The sequence below is a fragment of the Rhopilema esculentum genome, chromosome 3 (assembly GCF_057945365.1).
Source record: "Rhopilema esculentum isolate cy_ngs chromosome 3, ASM5794536v1, whole genome shotgun sequence".
Lineage (NCBI taxonomy): Eukaryota > Metazoa > Cnidaria > Scyphozoa > Rhizostomeae > Rhizostomatidae > Rhopilema > Rhopilema esculentum.
In genome coordinates, this window is record NC_142817.1 from 2,098,722 (window position 1) to 2,124,017 (window position 25,296).

Genomic DNA, 25,296 nt, shown 5'->3' on the forward strand with positions numbered 1-25,296 from the left:
CCATTGGCCCTTTTATTGTGTCTTTGGTTATAGTGATTCATTGCCCCATTCAACTCTGATTCTCTGGTAGAAGAATCTATTGATTCTATTTACTCTTATTCTCTGAAAGAAGGATCCATTGGCCCTTTTAACTTTGCCTCTCTGGTGGTAAGATCCATTGGCCTTTTTACTCTGCTTTTCTCGTAGTAGATTCCATTTGCTCGTTTACTCTGCTCCTCTGGTAGGTGGATCCATTGGCCCTTTTATTGGTACTTTGGCAAAAGTGACTCATTGCCCCATTCAACTCTGATTCTCTGGTAGAAGAATTTATTGATTCTTTTTACTCTTATTCTCTGGTAGAAGGATCCATTCACCCTTTAAACTCTGCCTGTCTGGTAATAGTGATTCATTGCCCCTTTAAACTCTGCTTCTCTGGTAGATGGATCCATTGGCCCTTTTTACGCTGCCTCCCAGGTAATAGTGATTCATCGCCCCTTTTTACTCTGCTTCTCTGGTAGTAGAATCCATTGGCCCTTTGATTCTGCGTCTCTGGTAATACGATCAATTGGCCTGTTTTACTCTGATTCTCTGGTAGTATGCTCTTTGGCTTTTTTGTTCTGCTTCCCTGGTGATAGGATCCATTGACCCCATTTTACTCTTATTCTCTAGTAGTATGATCTATTGGCCCTTCTCACTCTGCCTTTCTGGCAGTAGGATCCATTGGCCATTTTTGCTCTGCTTCTTTGGTAGAAGGACCCTTTGGCTCTATTCATTCTGCTTTTCTGGTAGTGTTAGTTAAATGACCTTTGTACCTGGGATGAATTTACGTGCTATGACATAACATGCATACGTATGCAGCCATTACACATTGATTTAAAAGTACGAAAAACTCCGAACATCATTGCTTCTCTTAATTGTATTTTGGTAGTTAAACGCCTTTTCTGGTACAACAAAAACTTGTTTAATTTTCTCAAGCCTGAAGAGCATGCCGTCAAAGTTGCATAGCCAAATGTTACCAGTTCAACTTGATTAAAAAACTTCGGAATGAGACAAGAGAAAGCAGTGTTTTGGAAGAGTTACCTGATGTTTTTTAGATTAGTTCAAATATTCAAATTAGGTGAAGAAATATTGTCACAAAGTTCAACGAATTTTTAATATAGCATGATGATTATAACTGAAGGTACAAGTTATTTTTTCTTGATATCAACTTTTTCAGTCCAGACTTTTATGAAAGATATACTGTATGTTGCAAAAGTAAACATTCTTGAAGCTTTGCTAAAAAAAATAGTTGATAGCTTATTACATGACACGAACTGTTTAACAAACATTTAGCTTGAAAACATGTTTTCTTTACAATCAGATGCGCATATCTGGAAAATCCCACAGGCAGCTTACAAGGTCATTCACAAAAGAAGAGGCGTTTTCAATATAGCCATGCTTGATATTTGACCTGTTGCTAACAAGCGAGAAAACCGTAGCTGTTTGCTGTTAACCAGTATTCGAGAGCCTTTTGAAATAGAAAAATATTTTCTAGGATAGATAAAATAGGACAAGCAAATAACATATGCAATTGGACAGATACATTGCGAGGACAGCTGAAATTGGTGTCAAGATTTCCTTGGAAGCTGCAAATCTAATACAGCTTTTGCTATCTTGTTCAACGCAGTTATTTTAATTAATGTTACGTGACTACTTAAATTTAAAGTTTCACCGGCAACTTTCGGCTTTAATTTGCTATGATACGCGTGAAGCAAGTTTAAATTGTTAGGGTATCTGTCGAGTTCAAGTTGTAGGTTAACATCATGGATGATGAAATGTCCTCACGACATTGAATTTTTGCATAGAAAGTTCTTTACACGACTTAATTTTAAAACATTTTAGGTGATGTAAACAGTTCACAAACTTCATTGACCAGATGTTTATTCGTTCAATTATGAAATCAAATGAGGTCAAAATGCTTTTGTTATTTGAACAATGCCATTATTGTGTTAAGAACGGCTAGCTGAAACTCATTTCAAAAGGATTGTTTTGAAATGGTAATGTACTTAATACTCGGTCATCCTAAGCAACAAGCTTAAGAACGTCTTAAACATTTGAGAAATTAAAGGAAGTTAAAGACAGCCAAACAGAGGTTTCAAAAGCTAAAGAATAACAGTGAATGTAGGGCAGCTTATATAGGTAGGCATGTGCAACACTGGAATAGCAAGTCGTGGCCGGTATCAACTCGTCAACATATAACCAGAATGAATGTATTGAAGGGAACGATTAAAGGTAAATTCTCAGAAATATTGTATAATTTGATGTTATAAATAACTTTATCTAGATAGGGAAAGGCTGATAAGTTCATCAAGATCGCAAGTCAATTAGACTTAGTGTTTAATGCTGAGATTTTTATCAGCTATGAAATACGTTGCATTCTCATTGACACTTAAGCTTGCGAGAGCTGGGTTGAATTAACTAAGACCGAAAAAGGCTATTTAAGCAAAGTAGTAACGTTGGTACTGCTAGATCCTCAATGATGCCATGAAATTAATCAGCAAACGCTTTTCTAAAAAATTTTTCCAAGTCGCCCTTGGCAGGTCAAATGCCTTCAAGTTCAAAACAATGAACATCTAGCAAGATATGTTTAAAATGCTCTGTAAAAATAGCAATTCTGCAACAAAATTCCAAGGTAATTTGGCCGCTAAAATCAGGATGATTTTACGGATTTTCGTATTCAAAATTTCAAAAGCGTTCCCTCTTATGTGAAGCCCGCTATATCACATGATAGTGGACTGAATCACGTGATATGTTATTTTCTTATTTGGAAATATACTAAGTGAAAGGCATTGACTTTCTATTTTGACTTTTCAGAATGGAAATGTTCTTACAATGAAAATAAAACTTACGACTAGTAATTCACTACTATCAAAGCTGTTTTACTATGAAGACGCACTGGTCAACTAAAACTTATCAGAGATCTATGATCTAGGAATCCCAGAAGCCCATGGCAATGCATACCATCAGATTAATGATATTACCTGTAAATGGGATTTCTTTTCCAGTATGCATCTTTAAAAAAAGCTACACTTCAATGTGTTTTACTGTATTAAAAGAACATTTTGAGAATCGCAAAAATCAATAATTATCAATTTTCACGTTTGTTATCAATTCTCATAATTATCAAGTTTGGACTAAAAGCCCTTAATCTGTTTTTAGCATTTCTGGAGTGAACCAAAAATAGCGAAATCGTTTGAAAAAGGCTAAATTTTTAAAAAAACATGGCCATGCTCAAATTTAAGATTTCGAGTAGAAGTCTAGATTCCGTTGTTTACTTTTCAAAGTTTTTTAATAGCAAAGAAAAGATATACTATTGATTGACATACAGAAATGTTTTTAAAAATGAGGACTTCAATAAAGTGTATATTTTTGCTAGGGCTGGATATTTTCCGGAATTGTGTTGTTTAGCAAAATTTGTTAACCCGTTGTAGCCGAAAAGTTCCTGTTCGGCAAAATAGATGGCAAATAGGATGCAAAAGTCGCTTGCAACTAACCAGCATAGGCGTCCAATCTTGATTGGCTACAAGCGAAATCACCGTCTGGGGAATCCTCTTTGAATTGGAACAATGAGATTTTAGAAACCTTACGAGTATCTTACAACTTTCGGTATATATAAGCACTGTCAAAAAGAATAAATTAAAGCACACTTGTAGTAACAAGCTTACGGTTAAGACAACAGTCTCCATAAAAACTTTTCATTGTAGTGACTAATTTTATAATTCCCTGACCTGATTGATTCAACACTATTGAAGCTTAAAAACCCATATAAACGACATTTTTTAAAGGAGGGGAAGAGGATGCAGTTAATCTAGTGTGACCTGTGACAATAAAGATGTGTAATTGATATTTCTATTAATCAGATAATTAATTACACAATTAAGATATCAGCATCAGCTACAAAAGTTGACGAATGAATCTTTTCTATAATGGTTTAAATTTTTCTTCCATTGTCTTTATACCTTTGAGCACATTAAAACGCATATAATGCACCACATGATTTTTATCTTTTGACTTAGATTTGTCAGTTAAAAACAGCATAGTAGATTTTGTTGTCGAATTTCCCTGCTACGATTTATGTTAAGGATCTGTGACTATGCAAGCGGTAAACTGCATATGCCATCAGCCCACTATTGTGGTACCCTAAGGATCTGTTGTACAAGCACTCATATTCAATTTCCAAGTTTATATTATTTTCATGTATTGAAGAATACAAGGATCTTTCATTCAGAGAACATATCTATTTATACACTGGAAATTAATCTGTACATTGATTCTTAAGAAATTAAAGCAATATCTATCTAATGCGTTTAGTAATGTCTTTGGAAAAGTTCAGTGAAATATATTGCCTAAAATTGCATTACGTGGTGCAATTTTTGAAAAGCTTTACAGTATGTCTTCATGAAAGCTCTTTATGAAAATTTATTAGTTTGGTAAAAATTTTTTTCGATTTCCTGGAAAAATTGTCGGAATCTTATCGTTGCAAGAATCTTTTTTTATATCAAGAATAGATAAAGATATCATTTTCATTCCATACCTTAAAAGCTGAGTGCAATCAACAATGGAAAATTTAGAATGTTGTGATAACAAGGAGATTTCATATATTAGCATTTGTACATGAACGTGGAATGATAAGGAATATTTTGAGCAAAAATTTTAAAGATTGCAAGAGCAGCTGGGACCATTATTTCAAAAGCATCATATCACCAGAATATTATTACAATTTTGAAATGTCGCGTTATGAGTTACAGAAAGTTTTTCTATTTAACTAAACTTTAATTTTAGAGTTAATTGGTACCAAATGCCTAAACAGCGGGCTTTTCAAAAGCACCATTCATTTTTTCCATTAATTTTCACTCCACGCGTGAGTTGAAACTTTAATAAATATTCTTATTACACTATATGATAAATCTACATTTTGAGCTACCTTATGGATATCCGAGAGGCTTTAGCTACCTCGACTGCCCTAAGAAAGTTACTAGAAAGTTACCTAAGAAACTGAATAATTTGCATAGAGCTTAATACATAGTCTATTCATTTTAAGTGCATGGCAGGTGTCGCGCTGGAAATTTAAGGAAATCTTTCCATATAAACCGATAACAAGGCATTAGAGATAGGGAAGATTACAGTTATGTTTAAAGCTTGGCATTATCATCAAATCAGAAAGCCCGCAAAGCATATAATTTTTATCAATGCGTCGCAGATACAATACTTTGTATATGAAATAGAGGATTTCGAAGCCACATCTCATTTTCTTGCATGAAAATGTTCAAGTCACATAGGGATGATTGAGGGTAATATAATCAGAGACATATGTCGTTTTAATTGGATTGGTATTAATTTAAGGTCATATACATTTGCGGGAAGAGGCATTGAAATTCCCTCTCTCAACTCCAAAGTAGTAAAGAGAAAACTCTATTATATTTGGCAATTGTTTCTATTCCCTGAGCCAGACATCCTGATTCCATTTTGCTGTGCCAACACTAAACATACAGCTGACATTTTATGAAATTAGAATGAAGATGTTTACAGGACATGTCAGATCGGCAAACAGTTTTTGCTTAACTAGGTCATCTGTGTAGCAAAGCAAGTGAATCTTGTGGACGTGAGAGGAAAACCATATTTTATGTTGTCTCTTCTATCTTCTCCCAAACAGCCTTACTTGCAACTTAATCAACACTTCCTATCTTTAACAGGTGGAATGCCATAGTTTTGTCATTAAGGCCCTTCTTTCAAATAAGATTTTATCTCGTTTCAGTCATTGCTGAAATTTGCTCTAATTATCAATCATTTTACGTTGTACTGTTTTATAACACAAATACTGGTTTATGTTTTCCAATAATTAAGCGCTGATGTACTTGTTATTTTAATGCTGAACAGCTTTATATAACTACTGTAAATTGGGAAATTATAATTTACCCGTCCTTATTTTCCGTGGAATTTAGGATATATCCATTAAAGCTTATTAATTTTACATGCACAAATTACTTTTTTTAGATTACCATTATCCACAACTTTATTCCTTGGTATTGTTCTCTCAAAAACTCAACTGGCACTCACACATAAGCAAACTATTTGCCAGAGTGACTGCAAAAGCAATATATTAGCCTGCTTACGAAAACTTAAGTGAATCTAATGCATCAGTTTTGCGTGAATCAGATCTTGTAAAACCAAAAAAATTTTTGACAGAAGTATTGAATACAAAATTACATACATGATTACAAAGAATAAAGGAAGAAAATCCTTGGAGATTATAATCTACTTTGCTTTAAGTGTAATTTTCCAAATAATAAGAAAATTTTGGGTTAGATGAATAATTTACTTTGAATGAATAAAAGTCAAGGGCCTACCTCGAATCTGCTGTTAGCTTTTTAACAAATGAGTGTGCTTATATAGAAGTTTATTAAATCGTTATCTCTGATGTTTACATGCAATTTATTCATTTACCAATTAACTATCACACAAATAAACATATAATGGTCTTTCTATTCTTGAATGTGTTTTTGATATAAAAGATGACAATGAGTTTCTTTCTTAAGCTGCATCCACTAAGCTTTTGGTTGATATTTACAAAACTTGAAAAAGAGAGAAATTATGTCGACATGTGTACGGATATTCTTGACAGCTGAATCTAATCGTGCTTTGACAACTAAATAATGGCAGTTCTTTTTATTGTTCACAAAAATATACTGCTTTTCCTTTTTTTCATTTACAAACTTTTGATGAAAAACACTAAAGGCTGTATTTATAAACGTTTGGATAAAGATGGTTACGCTTTCATGTGAAAATGAATTTCATTTTCTCTGTTTATATAATATAGATTAATAAAGTGTTTTCTTTTGACAGAAAGATATTTCTTTTGCTGAGGATTTCGAGACCATAAAAGCTTTAAATATTAACAAACAATGATAATTTTTGGCTTAAGTTGCTTTTGTTTGTGGTGTTTTCCAGGAAACACTTATTAATACAGCAAATATATTTTTAAGGTAGTCATAGGGATATTTCTAAAAAATTGTAAGTCAGGAAAAATATTTAGCAAATGGCTTGCTTGTTATTTTCTTAAGTTTTGCAAGTACTTCGCCAGATTTTAAGTACTTCGCCAGATTTTAAGTACTTTGCCAGATTTTAAGTAATTTGCCAGATTTGAATTTTTAAATGTTCAAATGTATGAAAAATTATGCCAAGTAAAGACTAAGCAATGGCAATTGAAAAGTTTCCCACATAGAAAATATTGCTAGAGTGTTGTTTGAAAATATAATTGTTGCTTTAATCTTTGCTCGAGACACGGTACAAGATGTTGGCTGTGCATTCATTGCTGGTATGAAACCTATATCATTGTAACAATTCTAGTTATGAAAAGCGAAAAAAAAGCACGCTAAATAGAATCCTAAAGTGTGAAGTCATAAAAATATGTCTTTAGAACCTTTAACTTCTGACAAAATCACCCTAAAGAGAATCTTGAAACATGTGAAAAGTTTGCTAAAAATGTTAGTTTCTAAATTAGATATGGCTAACAAAAAATTCGAAGTTTGCTAATGGATTACTGTAATCTGGGCTCTGTTCATAAAGTAATGAACAGAGACTAAATTACAGAGGTTTGATGGGGAAAGAGCATGCGCATATGTGGACATGTTTCAGAGAATTAATAGCACAGTCAGCGGATTTTGAAAGAAGTATTCATTGATGCTCTTTTGTGATATATGATCTAAATTAAAAATCGCTCGAAATAGATTCTTTGTGACGTCATCACTACAAAGCTCTGAAATTGCCAGCAATAGCTACGTCATAATCCTCTCCATCTTTATTTGATTTTGAAGCAGACTACACCTTTGAGTTATTCATTTAGCAACATTGTTTTAGTTGTACCAAATGCATGTAACATGGATCCCATAATGCAAATTTGCTTAAAATACTGAGTTTATACAAAATATTCACATGTTATATTCAAAGTGTAATGGAACTATGACAAATTCATCCAGCTTAAAAATTATGCCAAAAAATTTGTTCAAGCCAGAGGCAAGCACTTTTAAAATATGCCAAAAATGCCAAACCTGGCAGATTACGCTCCAAAATGTCACCTTTTCATTTAAAAATGGCTTTGAAAAAAGCAAACATTTAGTAAACTAAAGCTTTTCGTCTGACACTCTTCGGGGTATAAAACTTCAGAACATAGACCGAAAACTCTACGCTAGGAAACATATATACCCAGTTGTGGATCGAAATAGGCCAATCAGAAACACGAGCACATGACTGTGGAGGTTGACCAATCAGTGCTGCTTGCCTATTGAGAATGTTACCAATGGAGTCCTAAGGTGAAAACGAGCTCCTTTTGTCTACACAGTAGCGGTTTTTTCGTGCTTATGTAGATAGGTTCTAAAACTGCTAGGTGGAGTGACGATCGGGTTTTACCAATAATCAGAAACATGTCGCCATTATAGTTTTTTGCACAATCTGGGTTTTCCAGTAAATGCTGCCAGATAGCAGAATCGCATGTTTTAGTTGTATTTTAAAGTTTTGTACCACCAAAAGGTTCTTTTCATTTAACTTTGCTTTTGTTAAAATTTATTGTATAACTGCAGCCTAATTTTTTCCAAAAATAGCAGCAAATTTTTAAAAACGTCCGAAGTTTTTGCTTCCAGCAGGGCAATTTCTACGGTAAAACATGGGAGTGTCAGACCCCGTTGGAAGAAGATTTCATTGTTAAAACGAGACGCTTTTGCCATGTGGGAGTCTTTGTCGGCAAATTTACAGCCATGTCGGCAAATAATGGATGGCTAACCTACTTTGTCCCGAAATGGGATTATTGGATCTGAGGTTCCCCTTTCACCACCCCCCCCCACCCCTGAGGACAATAGCCAGCAACGCCCTTGTTTACAGACAATTAAAGCAAATGATTTTCCTTTTACTTCACGTAGAAAAAGTTGATTACATCTTGAAATATTTAACTTTTTCATGACAAGTTTATTCATATTATTTATGTGAGATTTATTCTTCAAAAGGGTTGCAGGATTAAAGCTACTTTCGATACGCTAGCATTGAATTCTGCTTGTTGTATTTCAACATCTCTATGTAATATTGCTGTGCCAGTTCAAAACACTTAATTATCAACACATTGGTCGTCTTAGGCAAACAGATTTTTTCGGGGATGGACTTCAAAATCTCGTATTTGTACTTTTTAAAAATAATGAATCAGCAAATTAATAATTAATTCGTTAGTTTTTCTGCTGCACAGATAATGTAAAACAATTAGACAAGAGTAAAGCAAAATGAGCAGAAAAAATAGTTCAATCAGCGTTCATTTGCAGTGAGTTGTAATCCCTGACTTTACAAGATAGAATACGACTTGCTTAAAAAGAGATTTGATTTCCTTCTCAACAGGCTAACAGCATCGTATAGGACACATAAATTCCCAAAGTCATAAACAAACCGCCAAATCAGAAGTAAATGGAGACCTGCTAGAAGTTTAGGTAGGTGTTTTATGTCTATTACTTTCTTGTGCAGAAAAAATTCTAATAAGGCTTATTCTATAATTCATATAACGTTTATTCTAGGAGGTTGGAGTTCTTGGTAGGAATCGCTATGAAGCGATTCTGAAACCTGGTTTGGATAAATCAGTGCATTCAAAAGCTCCTCACCTGCTTTTTATGTGCGTTTTGCATATTTCGGCTTTAATGTCTAGAATGAAATATAGAAACAAGCGATTTGTTTCTAGAAATTATAGAATGATAGAAATATCTGGAGAATCACTAATTTCACATATTCTAAAGGTATCATTAATGCAACGAATTCTAGTTTACGATCTTTATGACAGCAAAAGCCAGGGACTTTTCAACTAGGATTTTGTTGAGACCGAGCATTTTAGAAAATCCTATATCGATTCATAAGTAGATATATGTTATCACATTTCTAGAGAAATCACAATAGATAACATTTCTAGCTATAGATTAGAAATATAAGCACTCTTCTATTATCTATGATAGGCATATAAATGCAAAATTTATACACAAAGGAAGATTCTATTAAATCGACATTTTCCATTGAAATTCGATATTTTAATTAAAATGAAATTAAAACTGCTTGGCAGCAATCAGACATATTTTTTAATACTTCTGTCATACTCTATTCACTTTATTTTTATCATCATCTATTAAATATATTGAACAAAAATGATGCAGAAAAATTTTAATCAAATTTTAATTTTTTTCTTCATAAAAACCTAAAGTTTTCGCAATTGAATTCTTAGGTATTATTTTTATACAAAATGCTAATGCAGCAATTTGATTAATTCACGTTCATGGAAAATAGACTTCCTTTCCTTGGTGAAGTTATAGATAAAGTAATCCCTGAATGTTTATCCAAGCTAAGCTAGTATTCATAAGATACCTTTCTAGAGGCCTCTACTGAACCTCATCACTAGCACCCAATTAACACATATGCCTTTAACATTACAATTTTAAATGTGTGGTTTAACGAAGATAAGTTGTGTATAAGCAATGGGATGTTCTGTGAGTTACAATGGTGATGACATATTAAATAGCTTGATCTTTTTAAAAAGTTTCATGCATATGATGGGATAGATTACGATATGCTTTCTTCATGCTAGTGGGGGCGATAAGCAAAAGGATTGTGCAAATTGTGATACAAGCACCAAAACTTCAAAACACACGAAGTTTGATACGCTGAACCACATTTGATATAGACCCAAATCATATCTTGTCTCTAATTTTTTTAGAATGGGGTAGTCTGGTACACTACTCCTGATTGTACCAATGGCAATAAACAGAGAACGCCATATCATAGAATGTTGAAAGTGACAATATAGAGGCAGTTTGACACGTTGAACATCCTGTGATTTAGATCCAAATCAAATCTTGTCCCTAAGTTCTATTCTAAGATCCCAGTCTAAGTGTGTGAGCATATTATGAAGACATCCTTCAAATTTGATGAATGGAGATCTAGATTCTTCAGACTACAGTCACGAGCAGATTTACTGGCTTTTTTCCCCTGACCCTGTCTTTTTGAATAGACTTGAATTAGATATTCAATGGTATGTGAATAAACTAGTAGGCTTCCAAACGTGAAAATGATTGAGTTCAAACGGCTGCTTTGAATTTTGGCCTTTCAATTTCAACAGAAAAAATCCCCTTACTCCAGTCACTCGAAAATAAGAGCCTCAAGATCTTAGGGAACCTTTTTCATTTGAAAAAGAATGACTTTATCTCCTAGGACGGGCCGTTAGGCCCTGTTCAAACGATGGCGGATGTTTTTAAGTTTCACCCTACGTCCAGACATAGCCGGAGTTTTCGTTCAACGAAAAGGCTCATTTTTGAAAACGCTCTCGAAAGAAGATTTCTAAGATCTGCTTCAGAGCTACAAAAAGACTATCAAGGAGCAATAGCGAAGCGAGATTTAATCAATGACACCTGCTGTATTTGAGCACAGGGGAGGGGTACAAAAAATAAAAGCCTCTTAAAGGTTAACCATATTTTGAAGTAGGCGATTGAAAATTCTCTGTGTCATCGGAAAAATGGAAAATGTACATGCCAATTGCTGTTCAAGGTATGCAACTCTGTATTTGTTCGCTGACTATACATCCCAGATTATTCTCATTTCCTATGGCCTATTCTCAAAAATATTCATAAACACCATACAAATGAACCCTTTTAAACTGATAAAAACTAGTTTGCCATGACGTATATGACTTTACAGCTTTCTTATCCAGTGCTTAAATTCCAACAATTTGCATCTACATGTAATCCAAGACACCAGGAGACTGCGTGCGAGGATTTGGAAAGTCTGCTTTTTATCACTACATACTTTGAGATTGGACGAATATCTCGATCCTTGGCTAGGCAACAATACCACCAAATAACAGCTGAGATTCAATTGGCAACCACAGATATGCAAACATCATGAGATACATGATTTTCCACAGCTAATGTGTAACTTTTAATGAAGATTCTTAAAAACGTTTTTACAAAAGCTACAGTATAACATATCTGAAATTTGCTTAGCCCATCAGTAATATTGAATGCAAAACCAAGAGTTTAACCATACTTTTTAGAAACATGATAATATTGTTTAGAAAGAATGCAAAACATTAAGAGCATTGTTTAGAAATTCAAATAGGATAGAATTTCAAATCAATATTGAAGTACCAAAAGAGGGATTTTCTGAAAAGTCAGGTCAAATTTTTGCCGATTTTGCTAATAATTAAATCCAAGTGACATTTTGAATGTCTTTACTGCCCTCCGAAACACTTTGCTTTAAGAAGGGCACGTACTCCTAGACCCTTGCAAGTCTAGCCCGGAAGCCCAGGAACATGGATGCCTAGAAACATGGAAGCCAAGAATCATGGAAGCCCGGAAAAATGGATGCCCAGAAACATGGAAGCTCAGAAACATGGATGCCCGGAAACATGGAAGCATGGAAGCCTGAACATATGGAAGCCTGGAAGCTTGGAAGTGTGAAAGCCTAGAAGCTTGGAAACATGGAAACCTGTAAGCTTCAAAACATGGTAGCACGGAAACATGAAAGCCTAGAAGCCATGAAAGCCCGGAAACATGGAAGTCAAAAAACATGGAAGCCTGGAAACATGGAAGCCCAGAAACATGAAAGCCCGGAAACATGGATGCCCAGAAAAATGAAAGCCCGGAAACATGGAAGCCAAAAAACATGGAAGCCTGGAAACATGGAAGCCTGTAACCTTCAAAACATAGTAGCAGGAAAACATGAAAGCCTAGAAGCCATAAAACATGGAAGCCTGGAAGCTTGGAAGTGTGAAAGCCTGGAAGCTTGGAAACATGGAAACCTGTAAGCTCGGAAACATGGAAGCCAGAAAAAATGGAAGCCCTGAAACATGAAAGCCCAGAAACATGGAAGCCAAGAAACATGGAAGCCTGGAAACATGTAAGCCAAGAAACATGGAAGCCCGAAAACATGGAAGCCTGGAAACATGGAAGCCCGGAAACATGAAAGCCCGAAAATATGGAAGCCCTGAAACATGGAAGCCCAGAAACATGGAAGCCTGGAAGCCTGAAAACACGGAAGCCTGGAAGCTTGGAAGTGTGGAAGCCTGGAAGCTTGGAAACATGGAAGCCAGGAAAAATGGAAGCCCTGAAACATGAAAGCCCAGAAACACGGAAGCCAAGAAACATGGAAACCTGTAAGCTCGGAAACATGGAAGCCAGGAAAAATGGAAGCCCTGAAACATGAAAGCCCAGAAACACGGAAGCCAAGAAACATGGAAGCCTGGAAACATGTAAGCCAAGAAACATGAAAGCCCGGAAACATGGATGCCCAGAAACATGGAAGCCCGGAAACATGGAAGCCAATAAACATGGAAGCCCGGAAACATGGAAGTCCGGAAACATGGAAGCCCTGAAAAATGGAAGCCCGAAAACATGGAAGCCCTGAAACATGGAAGCCTGGAAGCCTGAAAACACGGAAGCCTGTAAGCTTCGAAACATGAAATCTCAGAAATATGGATGCCCGAAAACATAGATACCTGGAAACATGGAAAACCGGAAACTTGAAAGCCTGGAACCTGAAAATATGGAAGCCTGTAAGCTTCAAAACATGGTAGTAGGAAAACATGAAAGCCTAGAAGCCATAAAACACGGAAGCCTGGAAGCCTGGAAGCATGAAAGCCGGGAAGCTTGGAAACATGGAAACCTGTAAGTTCGGAAACATGGAAGCCTGGAAGTATGGAAGCCCGGAACATGAAAGCATGGAAGCCTGAAAACGTGGAAGCCCGGAAGCCTGAAAACATGAAAGCCTGGAAGCCTGAAAACATGAAAGCCTGGAAGCCTGAAAACATGGAAGCCTGGAAGCTTGGAGACATGGAAGCCCGGAAGCTTGTAAACATGGAAACCCAGAATCATGGAAGCCCGGAAAGATGGAAGCCCGGAAACATGAATGCCTGGAAACATGAAACCCTGGAAGCTTGGAAACATGAAATCCGAAAACATAGAAGTTAGGAAACATGGAAGCCCAGGAACATGGAAGCCTGGAAACATGAAAGCCTGGAAGCCTGAAAACATGGAAGCCCGGAAGCTTGGAAACATGGAAACCCAGAAATATAAAAGCTAGGAAACATAGAAACCCGGAAACATGGAAGCCAGGAAATATGGAAGCCCGGAAACATGGAAGCCCGGAAACATGGAAGCCAAGAAACATTAAATCTTTGAGATGTGGAAGCCCAGAAACATAGGAGCCAAGAAACATTGAAACCCAGAAACATGGAAGCCAGGAAACATGGAAGCCCAGAAACATGGAAGCCCGGAAACATGGAAGCCCAGAAACATGGAAGCCAGAAAACATGGAAGCCCAGAGACATGGAAGCCCAGGAGCATGGATGCCCAGAAACATGGAAGCCCAGAAACATGGAAGCCAGGAAACATGAAAGCCCGGAAACATGGAAGCCCGGAAACATGAAAGCCCGGAAGCATGGAAGCCTGGAAACGTGAAAGCTTGGGAGCCTGGAAATATGGAAGCCTGGAAACTCGGTAGCCTGGAGACCAGAAAACCCACTAGCCCAGAAGCTTTAAAACAGGAAAACAGGAGGCTTGGAATTCAGGAAACCCAGAAGCACAGAAGCCTTGAAATATAAAAACCCGGCAGCTCGGAAACCTGGTAGCCTGGGAACTCGAAAGCTTTGATTCTAGCTTTGTCCGTGCGATATACTTTTGCTGTGTAACAACCCCCTTTCTTCCTTTTTCTAATTTTCTTAGAGACGTACAGCAAACGAACAGTTGGTACCACCTGGAAATTACTAACTAGAAATTCAAGAAAGCTATTTTCACTAGCAATTGCTCTTGGTAAAGACATTTTTCAAATTACATCTATTATAGCGACACCGAATAAGGGATAATTGACGCTTTTTCTGGCAATCATGCATTCAAAATATTGTTGATTCATGCGTAACCAAGACCGTTAACAACATGTGTTGTCTTGATTCGATTTGGTGGTTACGCTATGACAGATACTCAAACAACACTGGCGTCCTCGGTGGCTGCAAGCTTGTTATATCACAGTTCTTCAACTGAGAAAGCACATGAATGTGAAAGCTTAAATTTTTAATTTTACAACTCTTCACCACTTTTTTGCTGGAGCTTCTTAAATATTTAGAGACTTTGCAGAATTTAGCAATGTATTGCTAACACGCCCATCCCGTGAAAAAACATTTCTTGCATTCTTGAAAAGCTGATTTTTCGAGTTGTTTATAAATAATTAATAGGAACAGATCAAATTGCCCTTGCTTAACCTTAATATCCGATAGTTGAAAAAGAATTCACGGTGCAACGGAGAGGAAGAGGCAGGGTCAGTTATCAGAAGCAGGTATTTCATTAAAGCTACATCATTTTCAGTCTCTAATCCTTTCTCTTATAAGTCACAAAGGCACAAGGTTGGTGTGTCTGTTTTTATCTGAAGGTCGTGTCAGCAGTGCAAGTGATTATTTGATAGATGGGAAATTTTCTTCTCTATTTAAATGTTATATCAGCAGTGCAAGCGTTAAATCAAAGAGATAAACAAATCTTGTTGCATTAACATAGTGGCTGTTTTCCCTTGATTGGTCCAATTTGAGTTACTGCTAGATCATAATTGTGACATACTTGTGGGTTGCTCCAAGTAATGTTGCTCGTCACTTCGTTTATGTTGATTTAACTTATTTTACATTTCTTCTGATCTTTGAGTACCAACGCCTCTCCTCATTGTAAATATAAAAAAGAGAAGAAGTGATAACTTTAAAAAAATCATTTTTCGTTTACGCCTTGCTCATTATATTGTGGAAATCAAACAAGATAAATTTGAAAATGAATAACAAACATTAAACGTGATTGAAATCACAACTTGCAGGTGATTCAATCACTGAATCACTCCGTTGATTTGTTAATGTCACTTATTTGGGACTTTGACAACAAATATAATATGTATACTACTGATTAATAAGCTCTACTACTGATTAATTAGATAGCAGTTAATCAAAATACCTATGTATACTACTGATTAATAAGTTAGCAACTCTAAATTGAAACACTTTCTCACTTTAAGGAGGAATTAGAAATGTTCTGTCATTTTGAAGCTATAACTGCAAAATCCACAGAGTACAGGGAGCTACATTATCATCATCCCTAGAGCGCATAAAAACAATTGTTATCCTGTTCAAACTTCTAAGAAACACATCCTGATAAATATACATTCTTTTCTGCTTTTCATGTTTTCTCTATTTTGCATTTTAAACTTTAAACATTGTCTCTCATTATTTTGCAGTATTTTTGGTAGCCATTGTTTACAGCTTTAGAAGTTGCTTAAATTTTTTCTTTTTGCCAAACCTGGCCTTTGAATATAATTTCTTTGTGGTATAAGTTTTTGTGGCGTTTTACGCAAACACAGTAAGGGATTTTCATGATGTTGGTTTGTTTTGGTGATAAATGAGGAGTAGCTATAATGCAAACAGTAATGAATTCATCTGCCTTGAGAGATTTCACCGCCCTGCAGGTTTACTGAAAATATTATCGAAAATAGCAGCCACACGATTGTGAAAGCCTATACCCAGTAAATGCATGCCAATTTAGAGCTCTTTATTCAAATTTATTGAAGTTTTGAAAACTGAAAACAGAGAACAAGACTACGGGCATCAGCACGAGGTACACTTTTCATTGAAGACTTTTAGTCTCAAGAGAACAACCCAAGCATGCAAAAGAAGTCTCAGAAAATATTTTCAAACGTCTATAAGATTTTTATGCCAATAAAATCATATTCATGTTGGACTTTATTGAAATGGATAACAAGCTGAAATTAGAATCTGCATTAGCAGCTCTTTGTCAAAGCTTCCGTAGCTAATGAATAAATTAAACCATCTAATTCCATCTCAGTTCTTTTCAAACATGAACCACCAAGATCTAGTTAACGAACACTGGAAAAACTAAAACCATCTAGATTCTTTATTTCATTCAGCAAATTTTTACAAACATTTCAGATTAAGAATAAAGTTGATTAGAGTACACACCCACTTAGGCTGGCGCCTCTGATTTATGAGTTGTTAAATTATCCTTGCTTTTCAAAAATACGATTTTTCTTGCTGTTAATCTTTGTATGAGTTATGTTATAATTGCAGCAGTAACTTCGAAATATGTCAAGGAATAATCTACAATTGAGACTCTCTTACTGAAACAAACATTGCCAACCCAATGTTCTATCCTGAAAATTATATTCATAAAAGAATAGATTCCAAAAAGATTAAGGATTAATCATATATAGATAAAGATTCAAAATAGAAACACAGCAAAACTTTAACTTATTTTGTATATTTAGGCGTGGACAGACTGTAATTCAAACAACTACAAATAGATTGCTCTAAATGAAATCTTTTGATTTTGAACAAAACGGCAAAAACTGCAAAAAACTAAATTTTATAATATATTTTGTAGAGGTGATCGTCAGGATTGCAGCAAAAACCACCGTTTGATCAGGGATTTCACAAGCTTAGAATTCCAGCTGGTTTTATTTTGTAGGAGAGTCGATTTCAAAATTTTTATTTTGGAGGCTAATTAAGTTAATGTCATAGCCAATTATTAAGATTCTTGGAATGAAACGGATATTATAAAATGTAATAGTTATTGGTGGTTGGAGAGTAGCGCTTCGTATAAGATTATATTGGTCTAAAATTCTTCCTTGCATTTGAAATGAATTGCTATTATATTATGCAAAGCAACATCATCAAAAAGTATAATTTAAAAGAGAGAATTCAATTGAACATCCTTAATTCGGAAATAGAAAGTTGTTATGGTGGGCTGTGGTATCGACTGACATATTTAACTTCGTTGCTACTTGGTTATTATAACAATCAACCGTATTAACTGTAAATTCCTAGGTACGACAATGCTAATTTAGGCTGTGTGGTTTTCCATTATGCTGCTAGTGTCTAACATTTAGTTACTGGTTGATTTTCAGACTAATGATGACTGATGGCCTAATCTTGTTAACTGCAGACCTTTGTGTGTATTCCTTTGTGTTAATGCCTGGTTTTCGGAACAGTTTTTGGAAGCCTTAACGGATATTACTCTATCTCTATCTCTCTGAATGCTTGTATTCTTAATCATATTTTGTTTATGGCCAACTAAGAAATAAGATTAAAGAACATTTTGATCTAAAAGACTATTTTTTGCTTAATTTGTCGATCTAAATCTCATATGTGCTCGCTCTGTTGTCCGTTGTTTGAATAAATAATATTGCATAAGAAATTCTTACATAGATTAAACAGGATTGGTTCAAAGATTGAGCCTTTTGTGACACCTTTTTTATATTCACATTAGAATAGAGTTTTGCTTTTGTTGGACAGTTTTGTTATCAACGACAGTACCCATAATCATTATTTGCAATTAAGCACGCATCATTGATAAGTATATTTGCATGTTTCAAATTTTTATTGGAATCTTTTATTCACAGTGTTCTCCATGTCTTGCAATTTTGCTTGCAGTTAAACTGATTCTGTGAAGGTCTTACTATTAAACTTAATTTCTGAAACATTAATGCATAACTTCAATGAGTTTTACATTGTCTGGTTTATAATTCCGCGACAAGCGCCGAAGATCTTCTAGTGACTTTACGCTAATCAATCATACCTTATATCTCGCTGGATTTAATGGCGTTGATGAGTAGATTCAAATTCTTAGAACTGATAGCAAGCTAAAAGACATAAATGGACAACGGCAAAGGCCAATATCTTTAGAACATGTCGAAAACTTATGATTTTTTCTGAACATTTGAAAATACATTGGCATGAGATTGACTTAAAGATATAGTGCAGGATATATTACAAATTACGTCGATTATTTTGTTAAGTAAGGCAGACTTGCTTCTCGAGTTTCCTAAGACTCATTATAAACCTTTACTCAGATGTTAACCGTTAGATTAGAAAAGCACTGTAGCCAAACCAAGCACATCCACCATTTAGGAAGTTGCTATAGTTTTCCCTGTATGTTATCGAAATCTGATTACCGTAATCAAGTATTCTCGAATCTTAAAAAGTTTTGCGTCTCCATTGAAAGTAGAAGAGATAAAACCACTTCAATTTCCTATACATTTAAATAAGATTCAGCTGTCCAGCATTAGAAAAAAGCTGAGAAAATAAGACTCCCCGCAGTTCTTAACTGGAAGCACAGCAACTAACAACGCACTGAAGTGCAAAAGCATCAATAAGTATTTATCACTGTTGCAGCGAAGTATCGCGTTGTATTTTGTTTAATCAACACTTTTGCATATATTATGTATTTATTTTCTCATGTAAACCTTTTTATAAACAGTTTTGAAAATTTTGCATCGCAAATGAAATTAAATCGTCTTCATTTGTATAATACAATAGTGCTAATGTTGTTTCATAGATCGTTTATCTTTAATACATTTCAACACATATTTTCTTCTGTACGAAATTGTAGGTATTGAAAACAGTCGTTGAAAGTTTTTCCTCTGAGGTAAAATTTTTATTTGCCCAGTATGGACTTTTGGCACCATGGGCACTATTTATTATATTGCTGATTAGAAATAATACCAAATAGTTTTGCTTTTGTTTTTAGAAACAAGAAGTTCCTTCAAAATCAGAAGTGCAACACCATATCAGTCATTTGATATGTTTGATAAAAGATTCTTTGCTGCTTCTTTCAGTACTGTTCCGTTTGTGGCACATCGGGGAGTAATGCCAGCACTGTATACCTTGATCATCGCCACTGTTTTTTCAAGTTGTACATCACTGCATACATCAGTTGGAAATGGTAAGACAACAACCCCACGGGTTATGAAGAATGCTTTCACTACCATGAATCCAACCACGGTTTATGGCATCAAGACGAGGAGACGCAATGAAAGTCACGTGACCACCATGTAAGATCTATAACAGCGTTGCTTTGGGCTACTAATCTTTGACTATTAAATTGTTTAGACAACAACAAATCAATACATCCACTAGTTTTACAGACACTAGAAACATGTTGGTCAATCCCTAGAAACATTAACTTTGTCCAGACAGAATCACAGTTTTATTATTGAGTCATGTAAAATACTGATGAGAATAATAACAACAGGTGATGTTTATCACTGGCAGCGTTATCAAATTCAAAAAGGATGATTCCTTTGATAAATCATTCTTATCTAGCCAGTTTTACAGCAGTGCACATCATATAAGCACAACTGCTAGTTCAAGTTTCATATGCTGCAGAATAGCCAGTAGAAATGCTTCAATGCAACTCTGAGGTTTATTAATGCTGAAGAAGAATTTTGATCAATTTTTATGACTGATTTCCATCTGCCATCAGATTGTTAAAAAGATTAACACTCCTTAACTTTGTCAATATTTGATTTACTGGTTGATTTTGCAAGAGAAAAACCTTCCTTTAAAACAGGTGATAGTCTTACATTGTTTATTGCTTGCACCCGATCTAGATACGGAAGAAGGGTTGTCTGGGGCAAAATGCCTCATGCTTTCCAAAAAAATGGGAAGAGAGAGGCTTACAACCGTGTTTTCGAATAATTACAATTTGTGAATAGAACAAATTAATGTTTCTTCAGTTTGATTCAAATAGGCTATGTGATGAACATCCAAGAATTTTGAAATATATGACATGTACTTTGAAATATCTGTTTATACTGTGTACCAAATCATTTCAACAATAGGTAAAATACAATGCTGTGTTGCAAGGTCGTATCTTTGTAATTTGTCAAAAGTTCGGTTTAGTTTATTTCATTTATAAAAGTTTTTCACTTATTGAGGTCATTTATCAGATTTTAAGTATTTGAAACTCGACGTATATTAAAAAGAATCTACCGAGCATGACATGAGCCCATGGTATATTCTATGATAAAGCGGTGTGTGTTATACATTCTGTTTCATTGACTAAATATTCTTTACTGTAGGCCTAATACAGTGGTCCCTACAATACATTATTCTGCGGTATCGAAGATATACGCCCAGCTGTTGTTATCATATGACAAAAAGTTTCGACCATTTTATGGAGGTGAGAACAAAGTAGAACATTTCTGATCAAAATTATTTCTTAGTAGTTATAATGTTACTTTGGTAGTAATTAAATATTTTTTTTGTGGAATCGATCTAAGCCCCATTCATCAAATACAAACCATCTATCTACTCTAAAAACTCCCTTCTTACATAAAGTCGCACCCAACCAGCTGTTTACACGGAGTCGTATCCAACAAGCTGTTTACATGGAGTCGTATCCAACAAGCTGTTTATACGGAGTCGTATCCAACAAGCTGTTTACACGGAGTTGTGTCCAACAAGCTGTTTACATGAAGTCGTGTCCAACATGCTGTTTATACGTAGTCGCCGTTTGCCAAAGGACCTCTTGCATTATGAACAGACCTTTTCTGTTCTGTTAGCACAGTTCTGAAAACAGTTCTGTTAAGGTTCTGTCATTTCTGGCATCGATAATAATCTTGACGTGACAAGGCACAAGGCTATGTTTACACGGGGCCTATGAAACCGTTTAAAGCGCTTATGCCTTGCATTTCAATAGGCCATTTCTTTTTGGAAATGGACAGGGCTCTCCATTGGTGGACACAGTTGGCACATTCTGTACATATGATAGAAAGGACAATTTTTCCATTAAATAAATTAGTCCCTGAAGTAGGCACGAATAGTTTACATCTTGAATCTAGAAAAGATACCAATAATAAGAGGATAATGAAAGGAGGTATTGGAAAGCTTTGACTAGCTTTTGAGAAACCTTGTCTTGCCACCATGTTTCTCTTGGCCTGACGCTGATCATTATTGGTGATGCGCCTTACTTGAAGGTCGGCTTTTTATCCTTCGCCCATCAGCACTTTCTAATAAAGAGGTTGAGACTGGAAAGCATGTTAGCAGAAAAATGTCACAAAAATTTATTCGGACAGTATGCTCTATGCTGAGATAAATGATCGGGAATGGTTTAAAACCACATTGCAGTAAAAAGTACTTTTAGCCTGCGTGTAGACTGTACTGTGAACTTAAGGTTTTATAGATTTAGAGTCTGCAAGCAGGCTGGGAATTGTAAACTGTAGAAGTAATAGAATGGAGCAGAAATCTACGAAAAAAGCAAAAAAGGATACTACCATCTTTGGTTATCAAAGTCCAGTAAATGGGCAAACATGCCGCAAAAGATCACGAGGGACGCAAATGAAAACAAAAAAAATTCATCTACTACACCAGTCCCTGTTTACATTTGAGGAATGTTTCTAAAGCTTTGGCTTACTGGCCAGAGGAAAGAAGAGCACTTTTGTATGCCCTAGTAACGAATCATCCAATCAAATTGTTTCCTATCTGATCCTTTTTGGAAATGCTAAACTCTTTGCACTGAGACCTCCAAAAGAAAAGTATCGAACAGGATCCGTTTCAAAGTCACATAAGAATACTTTCAAAAGGCATCAAACGGGTTCCGATTCAATGCCCAAATGACTTTAGAACACTTTAAACAGTTTTCTTTGAAACACAAACACAAAGCCTATCCAGATCAACTATGAAAAGTTCTGCAGCAGACTAGAATAAGATGGTCAAGAACTATTTCACAATCCTGTTTATTGGCATTTGTGCGAGATATCAACGGCAAAATGATGGCAATTTGAACGAAAAGTGGAATTAGCTTCCAAAATTCAAGTGCAAAAGATGAAGCGAAGTTGAAAGCTGAATATTCCGATAAATTTTGGTAGCTACCTGATGCCGTATTGGTTGCATTACACAATGGCTGCTTTCCAATGATTCCCATTGGTTGCTTAATTTTCCAATCAGAAACGTGGGCATAATTCACAACAACTTCCCTTTCTGTAAATGTTCAACAGAACCTGTTTTGTATATTTATATAAACTATATAAAGTTGACGAAACATAGTGTCTTCAAATAATAAGTTTTATCTACCGACAATTTTAGAGCAATGCTTTGTCAAAATACAATTAGGAATGTAGAACTAAAATCAAAGGTTTTAATTTTGATACAACTCTACAGTCATTTCTCCATCATTTTCAGAAAAGCCTGTTGAAGTTATCATAGATTGTCATGTTTTATCATTTGGTGACATAAACGAAGTTGAAATGGTGAGTTTCTATTGAATCTATTAACCTGAAAACCAAGATGAAGGAAAAGTAACAAAATAATATGCTATTTGATTTCAGCATTACATGACATAGGATGAACTTGCAGTATCCCATAACGAAGTTATAAGAAAACTGTCAAGTCAATTTTGTGTCAGTGTGCTAAACCGATTTCCTTTTCTAATGAAATTCTTTCAACCATTGTTATTAAAGTTTTTAGAGGGTGTTAAAAAGTAGCTTTTTTGCATTACCTGGTTTTCAATGTACGGCTGGAAAGTCAATGTTTGCTTGACGATCCAGGTGTCTTGGTGATTACAGCGAAATCCTTTTAAGCTTTGCACCATCACTCTGAATTATTTTTGTTAAGCCTTTCTGTCGCCATGTCTGTAAGCTACGTAAGAGTAAAAGAGTTTCTTACATTCACTGTGTTCACAAGACTTTTTCGTTAAGATTTTCACGGAAACACAAAGTACTAGCCAATAATATATGTACAGTCCTCCTTTGTCTGTTTGAGTTATCTGTTTGCTTTTCAAGGAACAGGCAATGTTTCTCACAGGTCTAAATCTCACATTATTTTTTCTCAAGCTCTAGGAAACAGTTCGATTTACAGTCTCTTCTTCGAGCAACTATTTTAATACCAAAACAAATAAAGTTCAAGCCTTAAACTGTATTGGATAAAAATGAAAGATGCTACCGTTTTATATTTAGCCTATAGCAAGCAACCAAGTCATGACATGTGCAACATTCTCTGTGACTATTTTTGTTGTTACTGAGGTGTCGCTGTTGGCCTGGAGAAAACCTTTGCCATCCAATTTAACTAAAACCTACAAATAAACATTTTAGGAATACACATTGGACGTTTATTTCCTGCAAATCTGGTTTGATCCAAGATTCAATGTCAGTGACAAGCGATATGAGAATGCAACAGTGGAGCTCATTGGACCTCAACTGCAAGACCTATGGTTGCCGGACACCATATTCGTAAACTCAAAGAGATCAAAGTTTCATGCTATCACTATTGACAACCGATTTCTTACCATCTATTTAAGTGATGGTATGATTGCATACCATTCAAGGTTTGTTATTACGAGATGTACTATAGAATTTTTTGTCATTACAATGTATTGTTATTATGTATAGCTCACAGCAGCATGCCAGCACGTTTCCAGTAAAAACCTCTATCAATAGATAAATCGTATAAAAGGACACCTTTAAACTGCATACCGCGTTCTTTGGTTACTATGAATGGCCCGTTAGAAAATTTAGAAACGTGACGTCGTAGTAGTTCAATTCGTGTTTATTGGTCAAATTGGTGGTGGCTTCCTTGGTACATGATTCGGCAGAAATTCCTTTCATCTTCTTGTTTTCGAAACAGTATCATGAAGCAGACCAGTAAAATTTTATGCTCAAAGAAATAAAGATAATGAGGATTTTGCTTTGAATCAGCTATTTAAACCTTAATCGCTCAAACTTTCATTTTGATTACAAATGGTACGAGACTTTGCTTGAAGTTAAAGTGGGTGGAGCAAGCCAGAACAGCAACTGTACCTACATCAATCAGTGACACACCAATCTATTTAATGACACCCAAAGATTAGTAATCTTGGCCAAAAAGACACTATACGTACAACCAAAATGCCTGTATATCATAAGGCCAACCAAAATAACCATTAAAAGCATATGTTACAGTATGGTAATACAAAGTAATGATCTGTCTAGAGATGGATAATTAACTTTTGTTTATCAGTCGGCTTTCACAATTTTCAAGCAAGTTACCACCATATGAGTCTGTAGGCGCCGAAAGTTTTTGGCCAGCTGCCCGTTAACTTCACAAAATCCCAATTCTCTTAACACACACAGAGGTTTTTCCGCAATTTCGCAAAGGCTAAGACTGCAAGCCGACGGGAAATATTAAGTACAAAGTACAATAGCCAGCAAAATGTGTGCTCACCTTTGTAACTTGCTTACAACAAAATAGGCCACTTTGCATATGTAGCTGCTCTGGAAAAACGGCAAAATAAAACCCACAAGTATAAACAATAAACAAATTGAGATGGAATTTGCATCACGCGGGAACCAAATAGTCTACGACAGAGCAGCGCGTGGTGGTTAAGAAAGATCCGATTTGGTATAAAAAAAATTTTCAAACAAAAGATTCTCAGAATAAATGTATATTTCACAAGGCCTGGGAATTGAGATAGACAC

At 35.4% G+C, this 25,296-nt stretch overlaps 1 protein-coding gene across 10 annotated transcripts in view; it reads left to right on the top strand.

The window, feature by feature from the left end:
* The window catches only part of LOC135692717 (gamma-aminobutyric acid receptor subunit beta-2), a 45,401-nt gene that overhangs the window by 16,283 nt on the left and 3,822 nt on the right, over positions 1–25,296 (top strand). For 2 of the 10 annotated variants that reach the window (XM_065210991.2, XM_065210990.2), the window contains exons 2-6: positions 9,394–9,482; positions 19,593–19,896; positions 20,926–21,026; positions 23,027–23,094; positions 23,935–24,167. In XM_065210991.2, the coding sequence (XP_065067063.2) occupies positions 19,646–19,896; positions 20,926–21,026; positions 23,027–23,094; positions 23,935–24,167 (653 nt within the window). In that variant the 5' untranslated portion in view covers positions 9,394–9,482; positions 19,593–19,645. Of the gene's footprint in view, positions 1–930; positions 2,251–9,393; positions 9,483–14,726; positions 15,355–15,423; positions 19,219–19,592; positions 19,897–20,925; positions 21,027–23,026; positions 23,095–23,934; positions 24,168–25,296 lie in introns of those variants that run through there. The other 8 variants (XM_065210996.2, XM_065210995.2, XM_065210994.2 and 5 more) reach the window with 7 other exon arrangements.